Raw genomic sequence first — 24,293 nt, forward strand, 5'->3', positions numbered from 1 at the left:
CAAAAAAAAAAAAAAAAAAAAAGACAACTTGCATAAAAGAGGTATAAGATAGAATACTAAGTGAGATAACCTAGGGGCTGCAATTACAGAGTTCTTCTTTTGGATCAACTTATTTTAATAGTTTGTTTTTGTTTGGGGGCAGCCATTAAGATCCAGTATTAATATGATTGGTGGATTGCCTTTCTTAGTGTTAAAATGTTAAAGTAAGCATTAGAAAAATGACAAATCACATCCCATGACACTGTTTCTCTACAGTATAGGTGTAGGTAGTGAGTAAAAAACAAACCAAAGAACCCACAAACAACAAACAAACAACCTTTGTACCGTGTAGAACACTGTATAAGCTAAAGTGTAGAAATCCATTAGTTTATTTATCTTCGTTTCAACCTTCGCTAGTTTTGCATATTTATAAAGCACATGATACTTTAGTTGTATGCATATCCACTGTATAAATCAATCAGCTTATTTTGGAACATACTTGTAAAGGGGGTGGTTAGGGGGAGGAATTAGGACCACCCATTCTAACGTAGGGTGTTTGCTTAGAAAAAGCCACCTGTAAATTCTGAAGAGTAGCCAAGTGGAAATGGCAATAGATTTGTGCTGTGATGTTCTGGAAAATAGGTATAGATTCATAATAATAATGGTCAGCATTTATTGAACACTTCCTATGAGCCAGGTACCACACCACGCACTTACCATTGATTATTTTATTTATTCCTTTATACCACCTTAGAAGACAGACCGAGAGAGATCCATGATGTTTCTCAAAGCCACACAAGGAGAGGCTGAACTGGAGGTTGGACCGGGTCTCTCTTAATCTAAATTAAGCTTGTACATCTCTGATGGGCACAGACAGAGTCTCATTATGACAGCTGTCCACCAGAAGAAAAGATTGTACTGATGAGTTCTGGGTTTCCTACCCCCGGCAAAGTGTCCAAATGGTGGCAGGGTTTCTTGGTGAGAGGGACCTGAAATATGATCTCTGAGATGGCTTCCATTTTAGAAAGATTGGAGGACAGATCTCCTTTGTCTGAAAATGAAAGGCTACAATGGCGATAAAGGGGAAATGCTGACTTAACAGGCCGAGCTTTTCTTGGCATCTCAGCGCCCTTACCATTCTCTGGAAATGCCTATGACAAGGAAAGCACCTGCCAGCTTGCTTTCTCTAAACTTTAGAGTCCCTCTTTTTCTGGAGTTCGATGTGCTCTACTCAGCCTTGTTGTCCTTAGTGGAAAGCAAAGCATCTCTACGAATTTCTTTAACTACAGGTTAATTGCTAAAAATACCATTACTTACGAGGGCATTAACTGATAAATCTGTCTTCTGCAAAGCACTCATTAGTCAGTTGGTCTGTTCCTTGCCCCGTGATGTAGATCTGAACTTGATAGCACAGAGAAGTAGAGCTGCGTGAGTGAGAGGGAGGACTCTGAGGTCCGGTTTGGGTTCATTTCTACCGGTGTTGGCGGACGCTGTATGGTGGCTCCTCTAGATTGTGATGAGGACAGGTAAGTCAGGAGCCTCTGCAAGTCACCTACAGCTGCGGAGACTCCCAGCCTTGGGAGGGAGTCCCACTCCTTCCCACCTCAGCAGCCATCTATGTTGATCTGGGTCAAAGAAAACAAACCATGGAGAACTGAGCCAAAAGAACTAACCCGAGAAGCAATCCCTGACCAGTGGGCCTGTTGATGATGTAATAATAAGACTGGAACTGGTGATGGACGGGTTACCTGCAGCTCTGCCTGTTGATGTCCCTTGACCTTTTATGTAGAGCCTGCTGCAGGGTACCACTGTCCTAAAGGCAGATTTGGTATAACCCAAGATCACAGTCAGAGTTCTGCTCCGACACAAGGGATGCTCTAGTCTAGGTTTCTGGAAACATCTCACACACACACACACTGATTATGAAAACTGAGTGAAGAATGGGATTCGGGATACATCTTTTGAGAAGCATTCCCGGAGGTGATTTTGAGTTTCTCCATCTTGACAGCCCATCCTAACTGGGGCTGCTTGGTGTTCCACATAGGCTGAAAGAGGGGATTTGAATTTAAATTTGGCCACGTGCCAAATTTTATACACTATACAGACTTGGGCCACGTGAAGAAGCTGCCTGTGGTGTCTAGAGATCAAGATGCTACTACTGAGGCTGTAAGTGAACTCCTAGAAGCTGGTTACACTAGTCACAGTCCCAAGAATTCTCTCAGAGGAATATATAACCTAGGCTACTTTATAATTCCCATTTTGATAGTTTAGGAGGGACAAGACTTAGGCACAGCTGAAGTTCTAGACTTGTACCAGGAAGAAACAGTTGCTAGAATGCACCTGTCATCTGAGCCTGTGACATGGCCCAGTGCAAATGTCTCACTCTCCTTCAAGCCAGTGAAGAAGGGACTATTATCCGCCACATTTTACAGATAAGGAGACAGGATGCGGGACTTCAAGGTGATCTGTCTGATAGAAAGTAGAAGGGGGGGTGATGTCTGAAGCCAGGCTTCATGCTGCCACCCTCTCGATTATATTCTTCCCAGTACACTTCATTGTCTACATAGAAACTCTCATAGCCTAAACATCCCTGAATTCAGTTCACGGCTAACGCTGTTGCCAAGCATCAACCTTTGGAGACCTTCTTGGGTGCTGAAGTAAGAATAAGTTTGATCAAATGACCAATTTGTGGCAAGCAGTTACTTTTACATCACATTTGGGAGCTGCCAAAACAGTTAATATTTTAAAGAGTTTGCACACCCTTTCCCACAACTCATTTCCAAGATAAATTATTTAGAATGCTATTTCTTCAGTACACTTCAACTTTGCTCAGGTGGGTGATCACACATTCTGAATGGCAAACACATTATTGAGGTGTCAATGTGCTTGGAACACTAGGCAGATTTACATTGGCTTCCTCTGTATTGTACACGGCCCTGATTGTGGGATGGACCGGGTGACAGTCACATATTGACGGCTTCGGTTCTTCATTCTACCCATTATATAATCTCTGGAGTTTCACAACCCTTATCTGTGGATCGGGAAAGGTACCTTACTCTTTCGGGAGAATCAAGGGCAAGACACACTGGTGTGATCAAAATGCCCATTCCAGAATGTGCCCTGTGATACATGCACAATAAGAATTTCCTTGGGCCTCCTGCTCCCCCAACAATTTGGGGAGTCCAGCTTTTGACCCTGTTCAATTCAGTCACTGTCTCAAAACCTCAGGCTTCCACCTGTGATGTAGATCTGTCACTAAACAGTCCACAGGACTTTTGTCAGCAAATGAGTGCAAAGTGTCAGTGTTTCCGGAGTCTGATTCTTGTCACCCATACTGGTGACCAAGGCCTTTTGACTTTAAAATGCTGCACTTCTTAATTTTTTTATCTCCCCTTTGTTACAGCTGTCTTTTGCAGGAGATGAGACAGCTATAGTTCTCCAATTTCCTTTTTTTGATGTGTATGCCAGCACAGTGTAGATACACAGTGCACGTAGATACACTTATATAGATGTGTCTTCACACCAATATGCATATGTGTGCTCATGTAAACATGTACGTGCAGAGGCCTGGGGCTGATGGGGGGAATTTTCTTCAGCTGCTTTCCACCTCGTTCTTCTGAGATGGGTTCTCTTAATGAGACCTGAGGTTTGCTGCTATGGCTAGTTTTGTTGGCCAGCTTGCTCTGGAGATGCCCTGTGTCCACACTCCAGGGCTGAAGTTCTCACTGAGCCACCACACCTTGCTGGCATGCATGTGGTGTGATGGTTATTTAAGTGGCAACTTTACACCACCTAGAATTACCTGGAAAGTCCGTCTCAATGACAGATTGTCTGTCTTGGTTTGGCCTGCTGTAGTATGTCTCTGGGTGACTGCTTTAATTTAGTTAATTGATGTGGGACGACCCAGCCCGGGGTGGGGGACACCATTCCCTAGGCAGGGAGTCCTGAACTGTATAACAGTGGATAAATCAAGCTGAATACAAGCAAGCAAGTGAGCACGCATGCATTCCCTGATCTCTGCTCTTGGCTGCATGCGGTGTGAGAAGCTGAAGTGTCAGCATTGACTTTCTTTCCTACAATCACGGGCTGTCACCTGGAGTTTTGAGCCACAGTAAATCTCCTTACCCCTCAGTTACTCTTCTCTGAGTGTTTTATCCCAGCCACAGAGTGGGAATAGCGTAGGAGGGCCTGGGAACTCTGACTCTGCTCCTCTGACTTGTGCTGCAAGCCCTTTCATCACTGAGCGGTTTCCCCAGCTCCTTCTCTCCATTTCTCTAGAGACCCAGGGAAGTTTCTGTTTTCCTAAGTAAGGCCAGGGCTGGAACCTGGCTCTTGGACTCTTCTGTCATGGAAAGGGTTTTTTTTTCTTTCCTTAGCATCTGGTGAGTGAATCTGTGTGGTCTGGCCCTTACCAGGGAGATGGTGACGAATGAACTTTATGAGGAGATTGACAAGATCCTCCTCTGACAGGCCCACCAGCCATCTGCTCTCTACCCGCATCTCTGCATCCCAACTAGGTGAGGGAGGAGCTCACCGCCTCTTGAACTAGGCATTATCTGTAGGTTGATCACCGTGGGTGGGTTTGGGATGAAACCGCAGTGGAACATTTATGCAAGGTCTGCGGAAGATGAAAATAGTCCTCCTTAGAGCGTTTGTCACTTTGGTGTTCACACTCTGCAAAGCCCCAAGATATTTCCCTCAAAACAGCAGCTGCTGCTCTCTCACCACGCAAACACAGAGCTTCCATGCCAGGCCCATACTCCCATGAAGGGCCTACTGTGCACTGATCTTGGCTCCATGAAGACTCAGCGATGTCTGGGACGACAGTGTTTGGTCTAGCTAAGTGCGGGTACAACCCAAGACAGGCATCATCTGCCGATTCACTGCTCTTCAGTCGTGAGCCAAGCAATTCTACTGTCTGATCAAAGTATGCCTTCTTCACATAGTCATGCCCTCATAGAGGATATCAGCCTTCCCAGGCAAAGCCAAGGGCTTGGGGCCCTTGGCTAGAATACTCCTGTTGTAGGAGCTCACAGCCTAACATACTATTAATGTTAATGTAGATGACAGGGGTGAGTATTTGGAAGCAAGGAGAAAATATAGCTCTCCCCCCCAACAAGTACTACAGAAGGAGGTGAGAGCCTAACCAGTGAGCCTTCATCACAATGAGGCTGCTGTTGACAGAATGATCTCCCCCTTTCCTCCTTCCTTCCTTCTCCTAGCCTTCCCAACTCTGCTACAATGTACTGGGGATCTATCTCCTTAGGTGTTGGGGATTCGGTGCTCAATTCTTATCCTGGAAAAAAGGAAAGGAGGAAGGCAGGCAGGCAAGGAGGAAGGGAGGGAGGGAGGGAGGGAGGGAGGGAGGGAGGGAGGGAGGGAGGGAGGGAGAAGGGAGGGAGGGAGGAGGGAGGGAGGAGGGAGGGAGGGGGAGGGAGGGGGGAGGGGGAACCAACTCGTCTGACTCTGTGCCTTTGTTCTATGTCTTGTCTACTTTCGCTGCTTACACCATCCTCTGGCCAATTCTTATGGAGATGCTGGCATGATCCAGTGTCCTCTCCAGGGATAACTGCACGTCTAAAGGTATCTTAGAGTAAAGACACTGCCGGAGCTGGAGTAAGAAGCAGTAGTTTATAGGTCCTTTGGTGAGAGCTTTGCTATGGTCTCTGGTTCTACCTGAACCCGAGATAGGCCATATCAGGCCACCTCCAATGGCTGCTGGGTGCTATCTGCTTCTGACAGGCTTTCCCCATAGCCAGTGTCCCCCAGGGCTTTGGTGAGGCAGTTTTGCTTATTTGTGAGGGACCAATGTAGCAGGAATGCATCCTATGGTTGTCCTTTAGCACAGGAGCCAAGCTTCAGCAGGCTGGAGTCTCCCAGTGCACCTCCAAGACTGTGACATTTATAGCCCAGGGAAAGGGAGCTTCATATGAAGTGAAGGAAGGGGTCTGTCATGTTCTGACAAGGGTTCCTTGTCCTACAGAGAGATTCTGCCCTTCTGGATTCTGGACAGGTGTCACATTGAGAGCCCCAGATTTGTGACACTTACAGGTGTGGAATCAAGCACCTGACACCTGAAAGAGATCTTAGGGGAGTTAGAGGCATTTTCTCCCCAGGCCAGCCTTTTGAGGCACATTTTGCTCATTCTGTTCTTTCAGATGGAGAAACATGGAAGGGTTAATGTGTCACTGCCTAGGGGTGGGGTGGGGAAGATGGACCTGGCAATGAGGAAGAAACTGAGGTTAAGCTCCACTCAGCTAATCTGAGACTTGTGCTCACCGTGGACCTGTTCCTGAGTCTGATTTTTAGTGAGGAAAGAGAGAGAGAGAGAGAGAGAGAGAGAGAGAGAGAGAGAGAGGGAGGGAGGGAGGGAGGGAGGGAGGGAGGGAGGGAGGGAGGAGAGAGAGAGAGAGAGAGAGAGAGAGAGAGAGAGAGAGAGAGAGAGAGAGAGAGAGAGGCTATACTCAAATGTAATGAGAGGAGGACGCACCTGATTTCTAAGAACTATCTTGAGCAAATTACATTACACAGAGTCTGAAGGTGTGTGTGTGTGTGTGTGTGTGTGTGTAGTCAAATAGATAGTTGAAGCACAGAGATCACTGGGCAGTCTAGCCAAATTGGTGAATCGGGGTTGCGAGACCCTGTCTCCAAAACTAAAGCAAGATGTTAGACCTCTGGATTCCACACTCACATGTGCATTAACACACATGTACACTTGTGCACATACATATACACTCATATACCTACACTAGAAACATACAGCAGACACAAACACAGAAAATGCTAATTACTCTGGGAAGAATGTAAGGCCTGAGCACATTGCTAGGAATGCTAGATCAGTTGATTTCCTCTCTAATGGAAAGGGCTCAAGCACTTGCAGAAGAAAGCTTTCTGCACAGGGAGGAGAGGTTAGCAGCATAAAAATATCGCTCAATTTACAATCACAAGGGGTCCTTGTCTGTGGGAACAGTCATGCTCAGATGGAAATCTCACCTCGAACAGCTGTGTTATCCCGGAGTTGACAGCGCTAACGCAAAGTCAAATTTGGAAGACAGGTTACTGATAAAATAAGCAATCCTGGAGTCTTCATTGTGTCCAAGCATCTTGGTAGTCATGGCAACATCCTGAGAAGCAATGCTGACAGCCCAGAAGATGGCTAATAATTTCATCTTAATAATCGCAGTCCATGTAAGATGACTAGCTTCTTGATGAGTGTCACCTATCACATGGCTGTGTGGAAGGTCAGGGTAATGAAGTGAGTGGACTAAAATACTCTCAATGACGTGTGGCCCCAAAGTTAATGACAGGCCACCATGATTTTCATTGACTTTCAACTGTGGTCACCATAACTCTCCCTCTGGCTTATGGCAACAGGCCTCCTTTGAGTACAGTTTGCTGTAGGATGTTCTACAATCCAGTCACTACCATCATGCTAATCTGCTGCCCAAAAGTCTTGAGTAGCTAACTGCTTCCTACTTTGTTAGGACTAACCTTCCCTGCCCCAGGTTCCCCTCCAATTTTTCTCAGCCCCACACACCAACATCTAGTCCCATTCCTTCACGGTGTACAGTCTCTTTCTCATGGGTTTCAGCTTCTCCCTACCTGTGATCTTTGCATGTTGCACGTATTTACTTGCTCCCTTTCCTCACAGGACGCTTCTTCACTCCTTCCTCTTCGGTCTTTGTAAAGCCCATGATTGTCCCTCTCCAATGTGTCACTCCATGGCACTTGCTTAATCCTCTCAAGTATGACCCCAAGCTCTACAGATGTTGTCATGTTCCGGAGTGCAGTCTTTTCCTTAAAGTAAGAGCGACCTCTAGATAGCTCCTGTATCCTTCAGAGAGCTGTTCACTCCATGGTTTCTCAGCCATTCATCCCCAAGTATTACTTTCTTTGATATATACATTCTCCAAAATATATGTTTGATAGCACCATCGTTACCTGGTCTAATTAAATATTATTTAATCTCTATAATGAGAATGTGAGCTCCAGGAACCAGATGTTTCATCTGTCTTGTCATATTTGGTATACACAAGAAAGTCTTGTATGTAGTATGGCCCCACTTATTTTTTAATGAATTACTGAGTGAGTTCTTCCTAACTGGACCATTCATAACCCAAATGATGGAACAAATGGAGAGGGACCATGCATATGCTAGCCACCGTTTCTAAAACTGGATCTTTGTATGGCTCTTTTCCAGCCACCATCGAGAGGAAAGCATGGCTGAGGACCAAAGGTGATCTGTTTTGTGGGAACAGTGCATATTCATGTCAGAAAAGACCTCTAACCAAGGCTGGGCTAAAACAGCCTGGACTGCTGAGGGGTGTCTCTGTAAGGAATCTCCTGGAATGGTAGAAAGTGAATGGCCTGGAAGCATCAGAAGGCATTTTAGAAGGTTCTAATGGCTTACACATCTGAGTGGAAGGTGGTTGTCAGTTTTGGCTTGGGGGTGGGGCACACTGCTGTGTAGCAGTGTGACATGCTTACTAAATGGAATTATAGTTTATTGAGTAGCAAAGAACAACACCCAGCTGCCTGGGAATTACATTGACAGGATGAAAAGGCAAGAGAATATTGTATAAACCTTATTTACAGATCAATAGATAATCTTTCATACATAAAAGGTCAGCTGCAGGAGGGCAAAGCAGAAAAAAACTATTGCCTGCAAATAAAATATTGACTTAAAAAAATCCATTCAGATGAATCCTTTGGTGCATATTCTTCTGGTTTAAGAATATTTCTTTATTTATAAGCTTTTTCTTAACAACTTCAGGTTCCTCTGTGAAGCATGAAGGCATTGATGAGGAGTGCTGATTTCTAGTTGTCCTGAACCCTGTGCTATCAAGTGAACAGCATGAAATGGAATCAACACGGAGAGCTTCAGAAAAACATTTCTAAGCGTGCATGTGTGCAGCAATTAGGATGCTCCAGTCAAATGGGGCCTCATCCCCGCCCCCTGGTAATTTCCTGCTCTTGGTTGCTCTGATGCTAAATATTTATCCTGGCTTACTAAAGCAAAAACCAAAACGGACGAAAACAACCTTGGAAACACACCACCAGCAGCTCATCACTACTGAATTTCTTCATCCACTTTGTGCCTTTCCTGTGTTCTGAAACAAGTTTTCATCATCCCAGAGAACATGTGAACTTCTTGTCTCTGTCTCTGTCTGGCTGCTGAATCATAAAGCTGTATGGATGGCTATAAGAGGAATAAGCATGGGGGAGGTGTACAAGCGTCTAACCGGTGTCCCTCTCCTGCTTATAACATCAAGTCCTAATTCTCCTGCAACTGTGTCTGGAGAGAAAATGTTTAGGAGACAATGTTTATGTGTTAGTAAGGTGATAAAAGTGGGACCCTGAACCTACTGGGTTAGTCTCTGTCAGAAGCAACACCAGAGGCTTACTCTTGCTCATTCTTGCTTTGTTGAGTGCATGTCCACTCTCTCTGCCACCTGAGGATGAGCAGAAAGAGGACGTCTGCAAGCCAGGAAGAGACTTGGTACAGCAGCATAATCTTCCAGGCTCTTGATTTTGGACTTCCCAGCCTCCATCTTTAAAATAAACTTCTCTTTGTTTAAACCGCCCTATCTTAAAGAGTTTGCTATGGTCACCAGATCTGACTAATGCAGAATGGGAGCTTAATCGGATATTGCTTCCCTGATAGAACATTTCAGATGAAGAGATCACTGTGCATTTTGTGTGCTCTGTCTTGGTGGCCTGGAAAATATTTCAAAAGAGCAGCAGTCTGAGCCGTGAACAGGTGTATTGCTGGCTGAAATGCTGTTGGAGGGCAGAGTTGTTTAAACCTCCAGGGAGTATCATCTGCTGCATGCTGAAGTGGTATGCACATCTGGGGAAGGCTTAGTTTTGCCAGAAGTCAAAAGGCTTAAGATATACAATTCCTATTCTCAGTCTCCTTATGGGGGAGCTGCAGGACTCCAGATGTGAGAAGATTCGGGACAGTATAGAATTACGTCATTACTGTGCACTGGGTATTTTCCCTTAACTTATGTTGAAACCCTAAACCACAGTATGATACTATAAAAGCAGGTGTAGACATGGGATTTTCTCTTTTTTCTTTAAGTATATACTCCTAAGAGGTCATGTGAAGACACAATGGGAAGATAACTGTCTACAAACCAGGAAGAGGACCTTCTCCAAGAACTCAACAGGGAACACCTGATGTTAAATTTCTAGCCTCCAGACAATTGAGAAATATTGACTTGTGATTTAAGCTACCCAGCCTAAGGTATTCTGTTGTAGCAGTGTGAACTGATCAAGAAAATAACATTTTGCTGTAGTTTGACAATAATGAAATCTCTCCCAGTTTCTCACCATTTTCTTTCCTTAAAAAGCAGGTTTAAAATATACTGAGGAAGCCGGGCGGTGGTGGCGCACGCCTTTAATCCCAGCACTCGGGAGGCAGAGGCAGGCGGATCTCTGTGAGTTCGAGGCCAGCCTGGGCTACCAAGTGAGTCCCAGGAAAGGCGCAAAGCTACACAGAGAAACCCTGTCTCGAGAAACCAAAAAAAAAAAAAAAAAAAAAAAAATATACTGAGGAATAATCTCCCTAAACACAATGTGACTGGAACCAGCTACTGCTATCTCTCTGTTAAAATCTCAGCCACAGGAATCAGGTAGGATCAATATAGAACCCATTTGAGCATAGAGATTTGAGCAAATTCCCAGACTGTGTGTCCATGAAGCCAACCTTTTCCTGATACTGATTGAAGAGAACTGCTCATCTCAGTGTGAGAAAGGGCACACAGAGAAGGCTGGATTTGATGAAAACTGATACAGGTTTCATCTTTCTCCAAGGTCAAAGGCAGAACTTGGTCTTTTCTATTTTACTGAAGGTCCCCTTGCTCCATTCTTTTCCTGTACAGTGAATTCCATATCTACATTCTCCAAGTTCCTCCTTTGTTGAGGGTCCCCATTATGATGAATGAATGGTGCTGGCCATGATGTGTGGGCCAAGACCAGTCCAATTCTAGTTTTATTTTTTATGATACTTAGGATCAATCCAAGACCTAACACAAGTTAGGCGAGCACTCTACAACTGAGCTATATTCCTAACCCTCGAGTCAAATTCCGGATGTGATGATCCTCTCAGGCCTCGTTTATTTGTTATGCTGTATTCTTTTTTGGACAGGCTATTTCGTTAAAAAGTCATGAAATGTGTGCATGAGGCTTTGTTCATGAGTCTATCCTCTGCAGTAGAACTTGGACTAGGGGTAGTTTGCCAATGGATATATCCCAGAAACTCCTTTCCATCTTCTAGAATTTCTTTGTTCTGTTATAGAAGAGTCTATGACCCCGTATTCTGCTCAGATATCTTCTAAAAGGAAGAAGGAGAAAGAAGAAAGAATAAAGGCAAACAGCTACGTAACTGCATGTGCTGTGTGCCCATGAAGCTGCCCCGCCTGTGACACGAACTCAGAAGTAACCAACCTTATTTCTTCTCCAGAACATCCTGGGACTCTTGTTATAGACAAGGCATGGAAGGTAAGATGGACTCTCATTTGCTGAATCGTATTACTTAGTTCCCACTCAGAGAGCTGAGGTTCACAAATGGCTCAGTGCCTCTTATCATACTCACTAACTCTAGTTAGTATGGAGCAAAACTTAGGGCCAGAGAATGATATTATTAACAACTAATATTGATTGAATATCTACAATGATAGGTGATATGGGACCTTAGAGTCTGACTCAGAACTGACACCAACCCCACTCCCCTCTCCCTTACACTCCCTTTTGTGGGAAAGCCCCTTAGAAAATTACCCAACCCTGTCCCAGGGACTTGAGTCAAGCTGACCCAGCTAATCGCTACTTTATGCTTCTGTTAAACTGCTTGCTTGCTCCCCTTCCCCTGAAACTGCCAACAAGAATATGGCTTTTGTCTTCCAAAGCTGCCAGCAGAAAGCAGTGAGGGTGCTCCATGAGGACTGTTTCTCTCCAGTCAGTTGCCGGCTGGCCTTAGAAAGACTCTCGGATTCACTCTGGTTTTGTTGAGTGGTTCTTGGGGTTTTTACCCCATGATAATAGAAACAACGAAAAACTTCTGATATACTTTGGATTGACGGTCTCAAGCCTATTTTCCTTTTCTGTGTCCACACCCCTATATCATGACTACAGCTTCTACTGTCAAGAAGTAACTCATATTTCTCTACCTCTTGAATTCAGGCTGGTTCTTTGAACTCCTTTGTCTTAATCAAATGCTCCAGAATAGACAATGCGATATTCAGGATGTATGCTGAAGAAGCTTGTACTCTTCAGATATCTCTCTTGGAACTCTGGGGTCTCAGTGAAAATAAGCCTACACTAGCATGGTGGAGGTGATCATCGCAGGAGAGCTGAGTTGCTCCAGCTGGGACCATTGAGACTGCCCCACCCCAGATGATTTGCTGACTGGCTAGAGATGCATTAGTAAGCTTAGCTGCTGTCAGGCAAACCAAGTCGTGGTCAGCATATTGATTTGGCCGAACAACTGAGACAGGTAAAAAAATGATAGATGGTTTTTTTCTTTAAGCCTCTGTGCAGCATCATTACATTAATAACCTACGTACATTATTATTTCCATTCTCTTGATGAGGAAACAAGCTGAGAGGTTAAGTCCTTGCCTCTGATAAACAGCTTGTGAATGGACTCAGAAAGATGAACTCCGGAGTCTGGATTCTTGTCTGCTACTTTGTAAGATCTCATCATAACACTCAAGTATCTGTCAGCCCTTGGCTAATGTAAAGTCATTTGAGGGTAGGAAACTGTTTCTGCTGGTGTGGACAGGTCATAGGATGGAGTTCAGACATCAGAAATCTCTCTGCTGATAAAATGCCATGACAGCTATTGACTAAAACATACAAAATAAAACATTGCAATCTATCTGAGAAAAAATACTTAAATGCAAAACAAGAGAGACAAACAATCTCTTTGAAGTCAAGGTTGCAAAATGAAAGATAGCAGAAAGTTTGATTGCATCTCATTAATCCTAAGTTATGACCTCGTTCTATAAGAGGTCTGCATGACAATCCTGTAAATGCGAAAGACATCCTTCACTTGAAAATGAAAACAAAATGCAATTATGTTAGTGGAAGAATTTTCTCATTAAAGAAAACTAAACTTATGACCATCTGTCTCTCCACCTTTGTTTGGTAACCCTTGCCCATCCTTGATGAAAAAGTGATTATTCCCACAGTAGCAACTGGAGATTTGACTAAAATAAGAACGCATAATTTAATAACAGAAGGAATGCCATAATGTATGAGCTCTTACAGATATCGTAGATTGGGAAGGTTCTGGAAGGCCTCGGGATTGATGTACAGCAGAGAGTTGGCCTTTTCAATTCTACTGTAAAAGAGGAAGGTACGTGTAAGTGACTTGAACAGCAAAGAGTGTCATGGTATTTTTCATGTCACGCAGAGCATGTCAGTAAATAATCAAGCCATCCATCCATCCATCCATCCATCCATCCATCCATCCATCCATCCGTCCATCCGTCTATCCATTTATTCCTCTATCTAGCTATCATTTCAGCAAACACTGAGCAAGCATGTAGGACCCTTTATTGTATAAATCTGTGTAAACTGAGTACCAACCCTGTCCATTTAACACTCATCACTTGGTACCCGTCCTCCAGTCCATTTTTAACCACAAGGAGAGCTGAGGATTTTCCTAATAAGATCTCCCAGAACCGGGGTACACTAAGAAGGGGCAGGCGACACTAACTTGGGGGAACTGAGCTAGTGAAAGGTATGAAGACAAGAGGAGGACACTCAGACCAGTCAGAAATGGAGAAAAGAAGAGGGGCCGGAAAGGGATGCAGGTGAGGTAGCAAAAAGACTAAAGAAATAGAAATCAATTGGCAAAGAGAAAACCAAAATCTGGGAGAAAAGCCACTTCTGCCTCTGATTTAAAGCACCAAGTTCCAGCCCCTGGCAGGAGGTCCCTCCCCTGTCCCCTCAAGCCCTGTTCTGCTGACGGAAGTGACTCCTCGTGGCAGATGGGAAATGGTGACTTCTGCCCAGTGGTTTTAGCCTTGTGCTGTGTCCTGATCAATAGTCTGGAAGTGAGACGGTTCACATTCGGATTCCCGCAGAGAACCTGTCTTCTTTCTCATCTCCCTGGATCAATGTATATTTGCAGAGATACTCTTGTTAATTACTTCCTTCCTGTTTCATTAGCTTTCATGTTGCCGTAACCTGTAGCTAACCAGAGCCAAGTACCAGGCAATTAATCGTTTTGAACACAGCCAGTGTTGCATGAGGATGAGTACTTCCCCATGCAAGAGAGAGATGCAAGAACTGTTTCATTAGCCCCACTGCCCAGTGGACGGCGCCAAGGCGTGCTTTACACTGGGCCGCTGGGTCGTTTCTCTGATATCCTTCGTGGACCTTCAGGCCCCATCAGGTCTCTTTCTCTAACTAGGGCAAGGTGAGGGCAGGTGGAGAGAGAAAAAAGGAACAAGACCGGAATGAAAATGAGGAGGAATGAGGTAGGAGGCAGAACGGGTTGACAAATATGCAGGCTGTTATTTCTTTCTTTTTTTTTTTTTAATTAAGAAATTTTTTATTCATTTTACATACCAACCACAGATCCCCCTCCCCCCTCCTCCCACCCGCATCCCCTCCTCCAACAAGGTAAGGCCTCCCATGGGGAGTCAGCAGAGCCTGGTGCATTCAGCAGAGGCAGGTCCAAGCCCCTCCCCCTGCCTCAAGGCAGTATGAAGTGTCCCACCATAAGTAGTGGGCAAAAAAAAAAAAAAAAAAAAAAAAAAACCAGGCTGCCATTTCTAAATAAACTCCTTAATACACACCACACACACACACACACACACACACACACGCACGCACGCACGCACGCACGCACGCACGCACGCACGCACGCACGCATGCACTGGCATGTTGCTTACATTTCATGCAACTTGGGTAGGTTGGAGAACACATCTGCTTCTATTACTTCCAAGACATCATTCTGAGAGATCTCTCTGCAGCAAAAGAAAGATAATTCAGGTTAGTTCCATTTTCCTCCATAGACCTTTCAAGGATTCAACTAGAGCCTTGTGCCTAGGAGGATTCTTAAGACCCCAAACTGCTTTCTTTTCCTCAAGTCAGCGATAGTAATAAGTCTAAACCAACACACTAGATGCTAATGTTTACACAACAGTGGGAAAATAAATCCGAGGCAGTGGGTCGTTAGGTGATTAGATACTCTTCAGCTGTAGAAACCCAAGCCTGAAGGAGACTTGCTCGAAAGTATTTAGGGAAATATACAGGATGAAATAAAACCAAGTTCCTTAGGTCAGGGGTCAGCAAACTTTCTCAGGCCCAGATAGTAACTACCTATTGGCATTGCGGATCGCTTGATCTATGTTAAAGCAGTACAAGCAATGAAACTCCAAAGAAACCGTAGGAAATGAGACGTGTGCCAATGACACTTTATTAAAAATGGGAATGAACTCAGCCAGTGGGCTGTGTGTCATTAAACCTGCTCTGGACTATGGAGCCAGGCTCTCTGTTAAACTGGCTGTGGAGTTGGAGAATGTAGACGCTCATTCTTGCTCCCCACCCCCCTCTCTCCCTGATTCCCCCTTGTCATTCTTACTCTCCTCCTTAATTAAAAGTATTTTTACAGTTTTTGTTAGAATAAAATAAATGGCATTTTCAAAATGGCAGTGTGATGCATATATATCATTAGATACATAGGATATATATGCGTATGTATCATTCTTACTGCATTCCCACTACCCTTCACTGTCCCACCCCGTTTCTGACAGGTCCTCTTCCCTCCCAAGGGAGCCCACTTTATGTTTTCATAGCACAAATGTCCCACCACCCTCACTGCCCCTCCCTCCTGCTCCCTTTAGACATTTTCTCTCCTCTCATGGTCCCATTTGTCCTTTCATGTCCTACAACTACACACACACACACACACACACACACACACACACACGCACACACACGCACGCACGCACACGCATACACACAGGTACAGACACGACACAGATTTAACCTATGCACTACGTGTGAGGGAAATCATGTGATATTTGTCTTTCCAGGTCTGGTTTACTTCCCTTAGCACAGTCAACTTTAGCTCTATCCATTTTCTGGTGATTTCTATAATTTCACTTTTTTTTTTTTTTTTTACAACTGAGCAAAATTCCACTATGTATATGTAGCACATTTTCTTTATCCATCACTGGACTCTAGGCTGGTTCCTGATCTTGGCTGTTGTGAATACTGCATCAATAAACATGGACAATTGACTATCTCTGCTGTATGCTGACCTAGGATCTTTTGAGTATATCCCAGGAGTGACTGGCATCTTTGGACCATACTGTATTTCTATTTTAGTGTATTTCCATTTTCAATTTTTTTGAGGAAACTATATATTGATTTGCATAGTGATGGTACCAGTTTACATGATCATAGTGATGTATAAGGTTACCACATTTTCCATATCCTTGCCAGAATTAGTAAATTGTTTTTTGAGGATAGTGATTCTGACTGGGGTGAGATGGAATACTAAAGCTGTTATAATTTGAATTTCCATGGTGGTTTAAGATTTTGAATATTTAAAAATATTTATTAATCAATTGCATTTTTTTCTTTAGAACTATTGTAGTCAGAGGATTTCTCCTGTCCTGCTCGGCACTGAGGTCCTGCAGCCGATTATAAAATAATCATTCAGAGGCTTAGTGTTAATTATCAATTTAATGGCCTATGGCAGGCTTCTTGCTAGCTAGCTCTTATGACTTAACCCATTTCTATTAATCTATAACTTGCCACATGATCGTAGCTTGCCAGTACTTTTAAATCTTGCTTCTCATGGCAGTGGCTGGCGTCTCCCCTTCCTCTCCTTTCTCTATCTCCCTTGGATTTTCCCGCCTGGCTCCATCCTGCCCTGCCATAGGCCAAACGGCTTTATTTATCAACCAATCAGAGCAACACATATTCACAGTGTACAGAAGGACATCCCATAGCAATCTGGTTGATTAGTCTGCTCATTGACTGGAGGTCTCTTTTTTAGTTCTTATTTGCTTCTAGATATTAATCCAATGTAGATGGACTGGTGGCAAAGACTTTCTCCCAGTCTGCAGTCTCTCTTCACTCTGGCTATTGTTTCCTTTGTCGTGACAAACTAATTTTTTTTTTTTTTTGGTGGGGAGGTCAGTTTTGTGGGTTTCTTATGCTATTGGAGTCCTATATCTTGATGTGTTTTACCCATGTTTTCATGTAACAGTTTCAAAGTTTCAGATCTGACATTCAGGTTGTTATTGGCTATTTTTTTAAAAATTGAATTGGTTGTTATGCATGTTGTTATGGATCTGTTTTTATTCTTTTAATGAATTACTTTAAAAATAAGCATGGATTAAAACCTGCCCTCTCACTGGGTGGTGGTGCCACATGTCTTTAATCCCAGTACTCTGTGAGTTCGAGGCCAGCCTGGTCTACAGAGCAAGATCCAGGCACCAAAACAACGTGGAGAAATCCTGTCTTGAAAAACCAAAACCAAAACAAAAAAACAAAAACAAAAAAACCTGCCCTCTCCATGCTATTACTAAAGTGAAGCTTGTCTTTGGTATTAATGATGGCTTGGCATAAAACACTCTATGTTTCAGACCCCAGCTTTTCTCCTTCTGGAGAAGTCTGAAGGTTGTGTAGAATAAAGCCCACTATGCAGAAGCCAGAGCCTGTGAGGAGACAGGGTGGTTTGATGTTTGTACTGTGTCTCACAGATGAAACATGCTATTATTTGGCCTCCTGGGAAGACGCTCATACAGCTTTAATGCTCAGTTGACTGTCTCAGGAAATCTCACAGGCAGCCAGCATGCATTCAAACAGGCTGAGGTAGAAATGCTGTCCGCTTACCTGGGACTTAGATGTAGAGGTCTAAAAGTGCCGTGGAGGATGTCTGTAGGGTAGAGGCCAGAGCAGTTGGGTGAGGGGGGTGAAACAGCCATCTCAGAGAGGCATGAAGACCTCAGGGACTTGTGGATCTGGGGTGCAAGCATCCTTTCTCACAAGCTGGTGAATGGGGGTGTGTGAGTGAAAAGCTCTTACTTGGCAAACCCCAGCAGGCATGTGTGTGAACATCTAAAGGAGTTGAGCGGAAGAGCTCCATGAAGGGATGGACTGGACAAGGGGGCTTTAAATCTGGTGAGACCCACAAGACACTTCCTCCAGCTGCATTTCCAGGTTCATGACTAGGTTTGGTCAGCACTCATGCTGATATTCTGTCTAATGTCAGGACACACCTCCTTAACCAAACTCAAGTCTGGACCGTTTGATATTGTTTAAAAAAGGAACCCTAGAAATCATTAGGATGAGATAGCTAAGAAACAGTCCTAATTTATTTCTTTCTGTAAGTAGTTCATATGTCATAGTGTCAACTTCAGAGATAGGTGTGGTGATTTATTATGTCCCCCAAATTATTGTGTACCCTAATAAACTTATCTGGGGCCAGAGAACAGAACAGGCACTAGATATAGAGGCCAGAAAATGGTGCCACACATGCCTTTAATCCTATCACTTGAGAGGCAGAGATCCACCCGGATCTCTGTGAGTTCAAAGCCACACTGGAAACAGCCAGGCGTGGTGACCCACGCCTTTAATCCCAGGAAGTGATGGCAGGAAGCAGAAAGGTATATAAGGCATGAGGGCCAGGAACTAGAGCTGGTTAAGCTTTTAGGCTTTTGAGCAGCAGTTCAGCTGACATTCATTCTAGTTGAGGACTCAGAGGCTTCCAGTCTGAGGAAACAGGATCAGCTGAGGAATTGGCAAGGTGAGGTGGCTGGTCACCTTCTCTGTTCTGTTTCTCTGATCATTCAGCGTTCACCCCAATACCTGACTTCAGGTTTATTTTCATCAATAAGACCCTTAAGATTCATGCTGCAGATAGGAGCGAGTATTAGGACTGGCGGGGGGTGGGGGGCATGTCTGTAGCCGGATGGGGTTGGGCAAAGAGGACAGGGTACAATAGCAGAAAGCATAAGAAATTCCTAGGTCTCCTTGTTTTCCCCCTTCTGTCTCCAGTTATTTCTATGGTCATTTTTGAGTGTTTACTGTTTATTAGACATCCTTTTCAACTTATTCCACATGACTGTGAAGTCATCATTTTGGTTCTGTATGCAGAAACAAGTCTTGGACACTTTCTTTTGCTTTCTCGGGCTGTGATAGGTGTTTCTCTGAACCTTGGGTTCCTCACTGTAAAATGAGGAGGTAGATGAGATAGTTTGCTAAGTCCTTTCCAGAGCAGTGCAGGAGGGTCACATCAGCAAGCACAACTCTGCAGAAGGTTAATTTTCGGAGTTGAGGAAGCTCAATCACTTCCCATTAAGGCCCACCTCTCCTTGTTACCATGAGCATCACCAGAACCAAATTTCTAGCAATGAACCTTTAGACAATTGAGCCATATCTCAGCCATAGCATTGAGCATTTGACTTCTGATTAAAGCCTTTCCTCTAATTTCTTTGACTGTGAGGCTTTTAGCTCCTAGTCAGAGGCCAGTATTGTTGTTGGTATTGTTATTCTGTAGACCTGTGATAATTCAGCTCAAAATGAACAGCCCCAGCATTTTGCAAATTCATATAAGCTATAATGGTGGGAATGTTCACAACACTGTCACGTCCAAGGACTAACCAGACACAATCCGGCTTAGCTTCCGAGATCAGGCAAGACTGAACACACGTGGCCTTAGACACATTAGTATCACTCTATGACAAGTTAAACGTTCATGCTGGATCTCTAATCTAACTACATTCAAAATGCTCGGTGATTCCCTTGCATTCCCTCTAGTAAGGCTGGCAAAACAACTAAATGGTTAAGAGCACTTGCTGCTCTTTCAGAGGACTGGAGTTTGTTTCCTAGTGCCCATGCCAGGCAACTCACACCCTCCTGTAGCTCCAATTCTAGGGGATCCACCACCCCTTGTAGCCTCGGCATGTACCTTTGCTCCCATGCTCTCATCCAAGTACAGACACACAGGCATTCACAAAATTAAAAGTAATATAAATAAAAAAAATCTTTTCTTAAAAAAGTTTGTCTACTAGGCATGTTGATTGAACCCTACCTTTTCCTTCAAAAGTCCTGAACACGAACACCACTCCCTTGACCAGAAAAACATGATTGCATTCTGAAATCTCTAGAGCACGTGTCCTGTCTCCTCCCACACCCATGCTGCATTCAGGCATATTTCCCCTTACTTTATACAAACATGCATTTCCTTCAAAGTGAACTTCCTTAATCCCCAATCAAATGGTTCGTAATCTCTGATGGTCACCAGGCTTTCCTTCTTTCTCAGCTATGGCTGTTCTGTCAATTCAAGGACCTCATCGTATAAACATGATGTCTAGGGAAGCTATGGAGATGAGAAGAATGGAGACAAGTACCCTGAAGCTTTAGTACAGCGAAACAAATACAATCAAGTGCTTCTTCCATGTTGTAGATTAGAAAAACAACAACAACAAAACTCTGGGACGAAGGCTTAAACCACGGACAAGACAAGACTTATTGTCGTTTGCTAGGTTTGGTCATGGTGCCAATATAGAGGCAGATGAAGAAGATGATTTCCAGAAGCTCAGTGAAACCAGCCTGGGAGACATAAAATGGAAAATGACAAAGCAAAGCAGTGGCCCAACCATGATGTGATAATTGCTTCAAATGCAAAAAGTCTCATGTGACTTTAGGGACTAGACAAGTTGAAATGGCTATAAACATTTCTTTTTTGGGGTACACATTTTTAATCAAGAATAGCACCCCCTTGAGCTGATATAATCGGATTACTCTCTCATGCTTTTCATCCCTACCATGTGTGTGAACGTCAGAGGTTAAGCCTGGCAGAGTGCTGTGCTCTAAAGGAAGAACGTTGCCGTCTCGACACCAGCACTGGGATGCAAGCTTTTAGAAGGGTAGAGCCCCAGGCTTATTCAGGCCTTCCTAATGATAACTTGTAGTTTATAAGATCCCTGGGTGACTGCCAGTGTGTTAACATTTGAGAGACTCAGAGCTATGGCTTTGATAGGTTCAAATGTCCAAAGCTTCCTATGCTGGAAATTTGGTTCCCATTATGCTCAGGGTAAGAGATGATGTAACTGAAAAGAGATGGGACCTAATGGGGAGTGATTGACTGGGTCAGAATTGCCTGTGTGAGGGATTTAGTGCTGGTTTCAACTATATTCAATTATATATTCAACTTTAGATTGATAGCTTCTAGCGGTGACTTGGTATGCATTTAGAACTTAGGAAATGGCTAGTGGGCAGATGGAAAGATAGAAAAAGGAAGTGGTCAGCGTTAGGAGTGGCATCTGACGAATTGTATCAGGGATGAGATTCACCCACGGTTTGCCTCTGTACCTTTGTTGATTGGCACCATGACCAAACCTAGCAAACGACAATAAGTCTCGTCTGTGGTCTAAGTTGAGTGCATCAGGTCTTGTAAAGTTGGATTAGCTTTCTCCAGAGTGGGTTGTTAGAACACAGAGCCTTGCTCCTCCCGTCTCTTCCTGGAAGGCACGCCCCTTCTGAACATGAAGGGTTCCCTTTCTGCCCCTCTGCCATGTTGTGAGTCAGTCAGATCATGGCACAGATCATGGTGCCATGATGGCTTTCCAGTCATCAGACTTGTGAGACAAATATGATTTTATAGCTACTCATGTTAGGTGTTCTACTTTTTTCCTTTAAATATAGGGGGTGTTCTCTGGTGAGAAGTCTTTGTGTTCCCTCCCCTACCACCCCATTGAGGATCTTTCTCCGACTTATGTAGTTTGCTTTTCCTTGATTGTGTATGTTAGGGCACTGAATGGCACTAAAATATAATAACCTTATAATTTATTTGAAGAATAAATTTAATCATCTGTCCCTCCCATAACCCAGGGGAGCATAGATCCTCTGTCAGTAATCCTCACATATTACATTGGATCTGCGTTCTGGAGATGAATTCCATAGTTTAAGCAAATAAGTTTCCCTCTCTCTGCAGAGAACTTCTAGAGGCAGTGACCCTGCCTTTTGTCTTAGCATTCCTGCTCCCAGCCCACTGTTTGCTAAGTGAATGAGGTAGCTCCGAGTGATTAGGGAAGAGTCTCCCACTCTGCTTTGGAGCAGCAAGGCTGTGCTCTTGAACACACGCAGCAAACAATCTTTGCAAATCAAATTGCATGTTAACACCGGAGGGAAGCTTCCTGTTCAGCAGAATCTCAGAGTGAGGTTGTTAAAAAGTAGAGAACTGACTCAACACAGGCACAGCAATGTCTGGCTGAGCAGCTCCTGTGTTTTGTGTGCTGACATGGGTGACAAAAATCTAGAGATAAATAAACTGGGTCCTGGGTCATGGCAGCCTTCTGACAGTCTAGTTAAATTTGTGTGTTAGGCCTCATTTAGGTTACTGGAAAAAATAAAATTTGTTTTAGTAGATTGTACTTAAATATAATGGTGTATATAGTTACACATGTTAACATATAACATACCCCATATGTAAGTATACAGTAAATACCACATATGTAATATACAGATACTTAGCTACAAAGCACATTTCTAGAGGAGTTGCGAAAAAAGCCACACCCAAAAACGCAACATATAATGCATGCTTCATAATGAAAGACATACAAAAACCCACATATTGCATACTCACATATACAATACTCAAAGTATAGTATAAGTGTTATACTATATACATCATGTTATAAAATACATGATTATAAATGAGTATCATTATGTAATGTTTAATGTAATTGTAGTATAATATATATGGTGACATATATTAGTACAAATATAGGCTTCATATCATTCATGATAATGTGTGTATGGTCCACACAGCCTGTCATTTCCTGTACTGTTTAACTCTCTCAGTTCTGGACACACACAGCAGTGTAAAGTTAGGAAGCATCAGTGAGAACACTGATGAAAATACCTTCCAGAGAAGTTGATAAAGCTCTTCAAATTCACATTCATACCCTGTTAGAATCTCTTAAGGCTGATTCAGAGGCTTTAAAGTGAAGAGGAGGATTTGAACAGCTCCATCTGACTACTGGAACTCTACTGAGAGTCTCTGTGTGTAAGTGGTTGATAATAGCCACCTCCTGGGGTTCCAAAGGGACTGAGTAATCTGTGTGAAAGGAAATGCTTGTCTGATAGCAAATTCAAATGCCATCATGCTGCTGGACCACATACTTCCCTCTCCTGGTGTTTAAGGCTGAATTCATCTAGGCTGATGAATTCGTGAGGTGCTGTCCTGGGAAATAGCTGTCGACAAATGTCCTTGGAACCCTTCTTCGGGCCCTACACAGAGAAATCCAGGTCATGTCCACTCCCTTCTTCAGGTCATTTGCATTCCTCAACTAGGCTATGGTATTATTCCAAACCCCAGCTCCATTCTGACTAGCACAGTGAGTCACTGGCCACACCCAGGAGGTTAGGTAGGACAAGGAGGGTGCCTTGGCATGGGTGACCACCCCTCCTGAAGCTATAATCAAAGAAGGATGCTGTTTCCTTAGGAAGTGTAGCAGCTTTCTCGGACTACCAGCCCCCAAATCATGACAGAGAGACTTAATATTAGTTACGAATGCTCAGCCTTGTCTTATGCTTGTCCTACTGGCTCCTATACCTTAATCTGCTTCTCTTTATCTATGTTTTGACTTGGGGCTTCTTACCTTTCTTTCCTTCTGTATGTCCTGCTTTCCTGCTTCCTCCCTGGCTGTCTAGCCCTGGGCGTCTCCCTCTCATTCTCCTTTGCTCTCTCTCTCTCCCTCTCTCTCCCCATAGATTCCTCCTCCTACTTATTCTCTCTGCCTGCCAGCCTGCCTATTCATCTACTACCTAGCTATTGGCCATTCAGCTTTTTATTAGACCAGTCAGGTGCCTTAGGCAGGCAAAGCAACACATCTTTACACAGTTAAATGAATGCAACATAAACAAATGTAATGCATCTTTGCCTAGTTAAACAAACACTCCACAACAAGGAAGAGGGTGAGCCTAGGTGCAGCAGGTTATTTTCAGAGTGATTTAGGAGCATTGCCAAAGGGCCTCTCTGACCCCTCAGATGACAGCAGGTAAGTCTTTTTGCTTCCTAGCATGTCAGGGACAGCCCTTCCTTCTCAGAACTCTTTCCTTATCTGGGGCATGGCCAGTTTTTGCTGAGGCTGCTCTAAAGACACCCCAAGAGGACACAGAGATAAAATCACTCTCAGTGGCCCCAGCCTAATTGTACCCACTTTGATTTTTATCTTGCATATGGTCACGAACATATTAGCTTATTTCTCATGCTTCTCCCAGCAGAGGAAGGATTGAAAAAATCATAATCATAGCAGTTAATATCTATCGAGTGTT

General features: G+C 43.8%; 1 protein-coding gene across 2 annotated transcripts in view; it reads right to left on the reverse strand.

The window, feature by feature from the left end:
- The window catches only part of Fshr (follicle stimulating hormone receptor), a 179,285-nt gene that overhangs the window by 35,930 nt on the left and 119,062 nt on the right, over positions 1 to 24,293 (reverse strand). The window contains exons 3-4 of one of the 2 annotated variants that reach the window (XM_006985791.4): positions 14,885 to 14,959; positions 13,249 to 13,323 (exon numbers count right to left, since the gene is read on the reverse strand). In XM_006985791.4, coding sequence (XP_006985853.2) covers positions 13,249 to 13,323; positions 14,885 to 14,959 — 150 coding nt within the window. The remainder of the gene's footprint in view (positions 1 to 13,248; positions 13,324 to 14,884; positions 14,960 to 24,293) is intronic. The other variant, XM_016004279.3, reaches the window with a different exon arrangement.

The sequence above is a fragment of the Peromyscus maniculatus genome, chromosome 22, assembly GCF_049852395.1.
Source record: "Peromyscus maniculatus bairdii isolate BWxNUB_F1_BW_parent chromosome 22, HU_Pman_BW_mat_3.1, whole genome shotgun sequence".
NCBI classification, from domain to species: domain Eukaryota; kingdom Metazoa; phylum Chordata; class Mammalia; order Rodentia; family Cricetidae; genus Peromyscus; species Peromyscus maniculatus.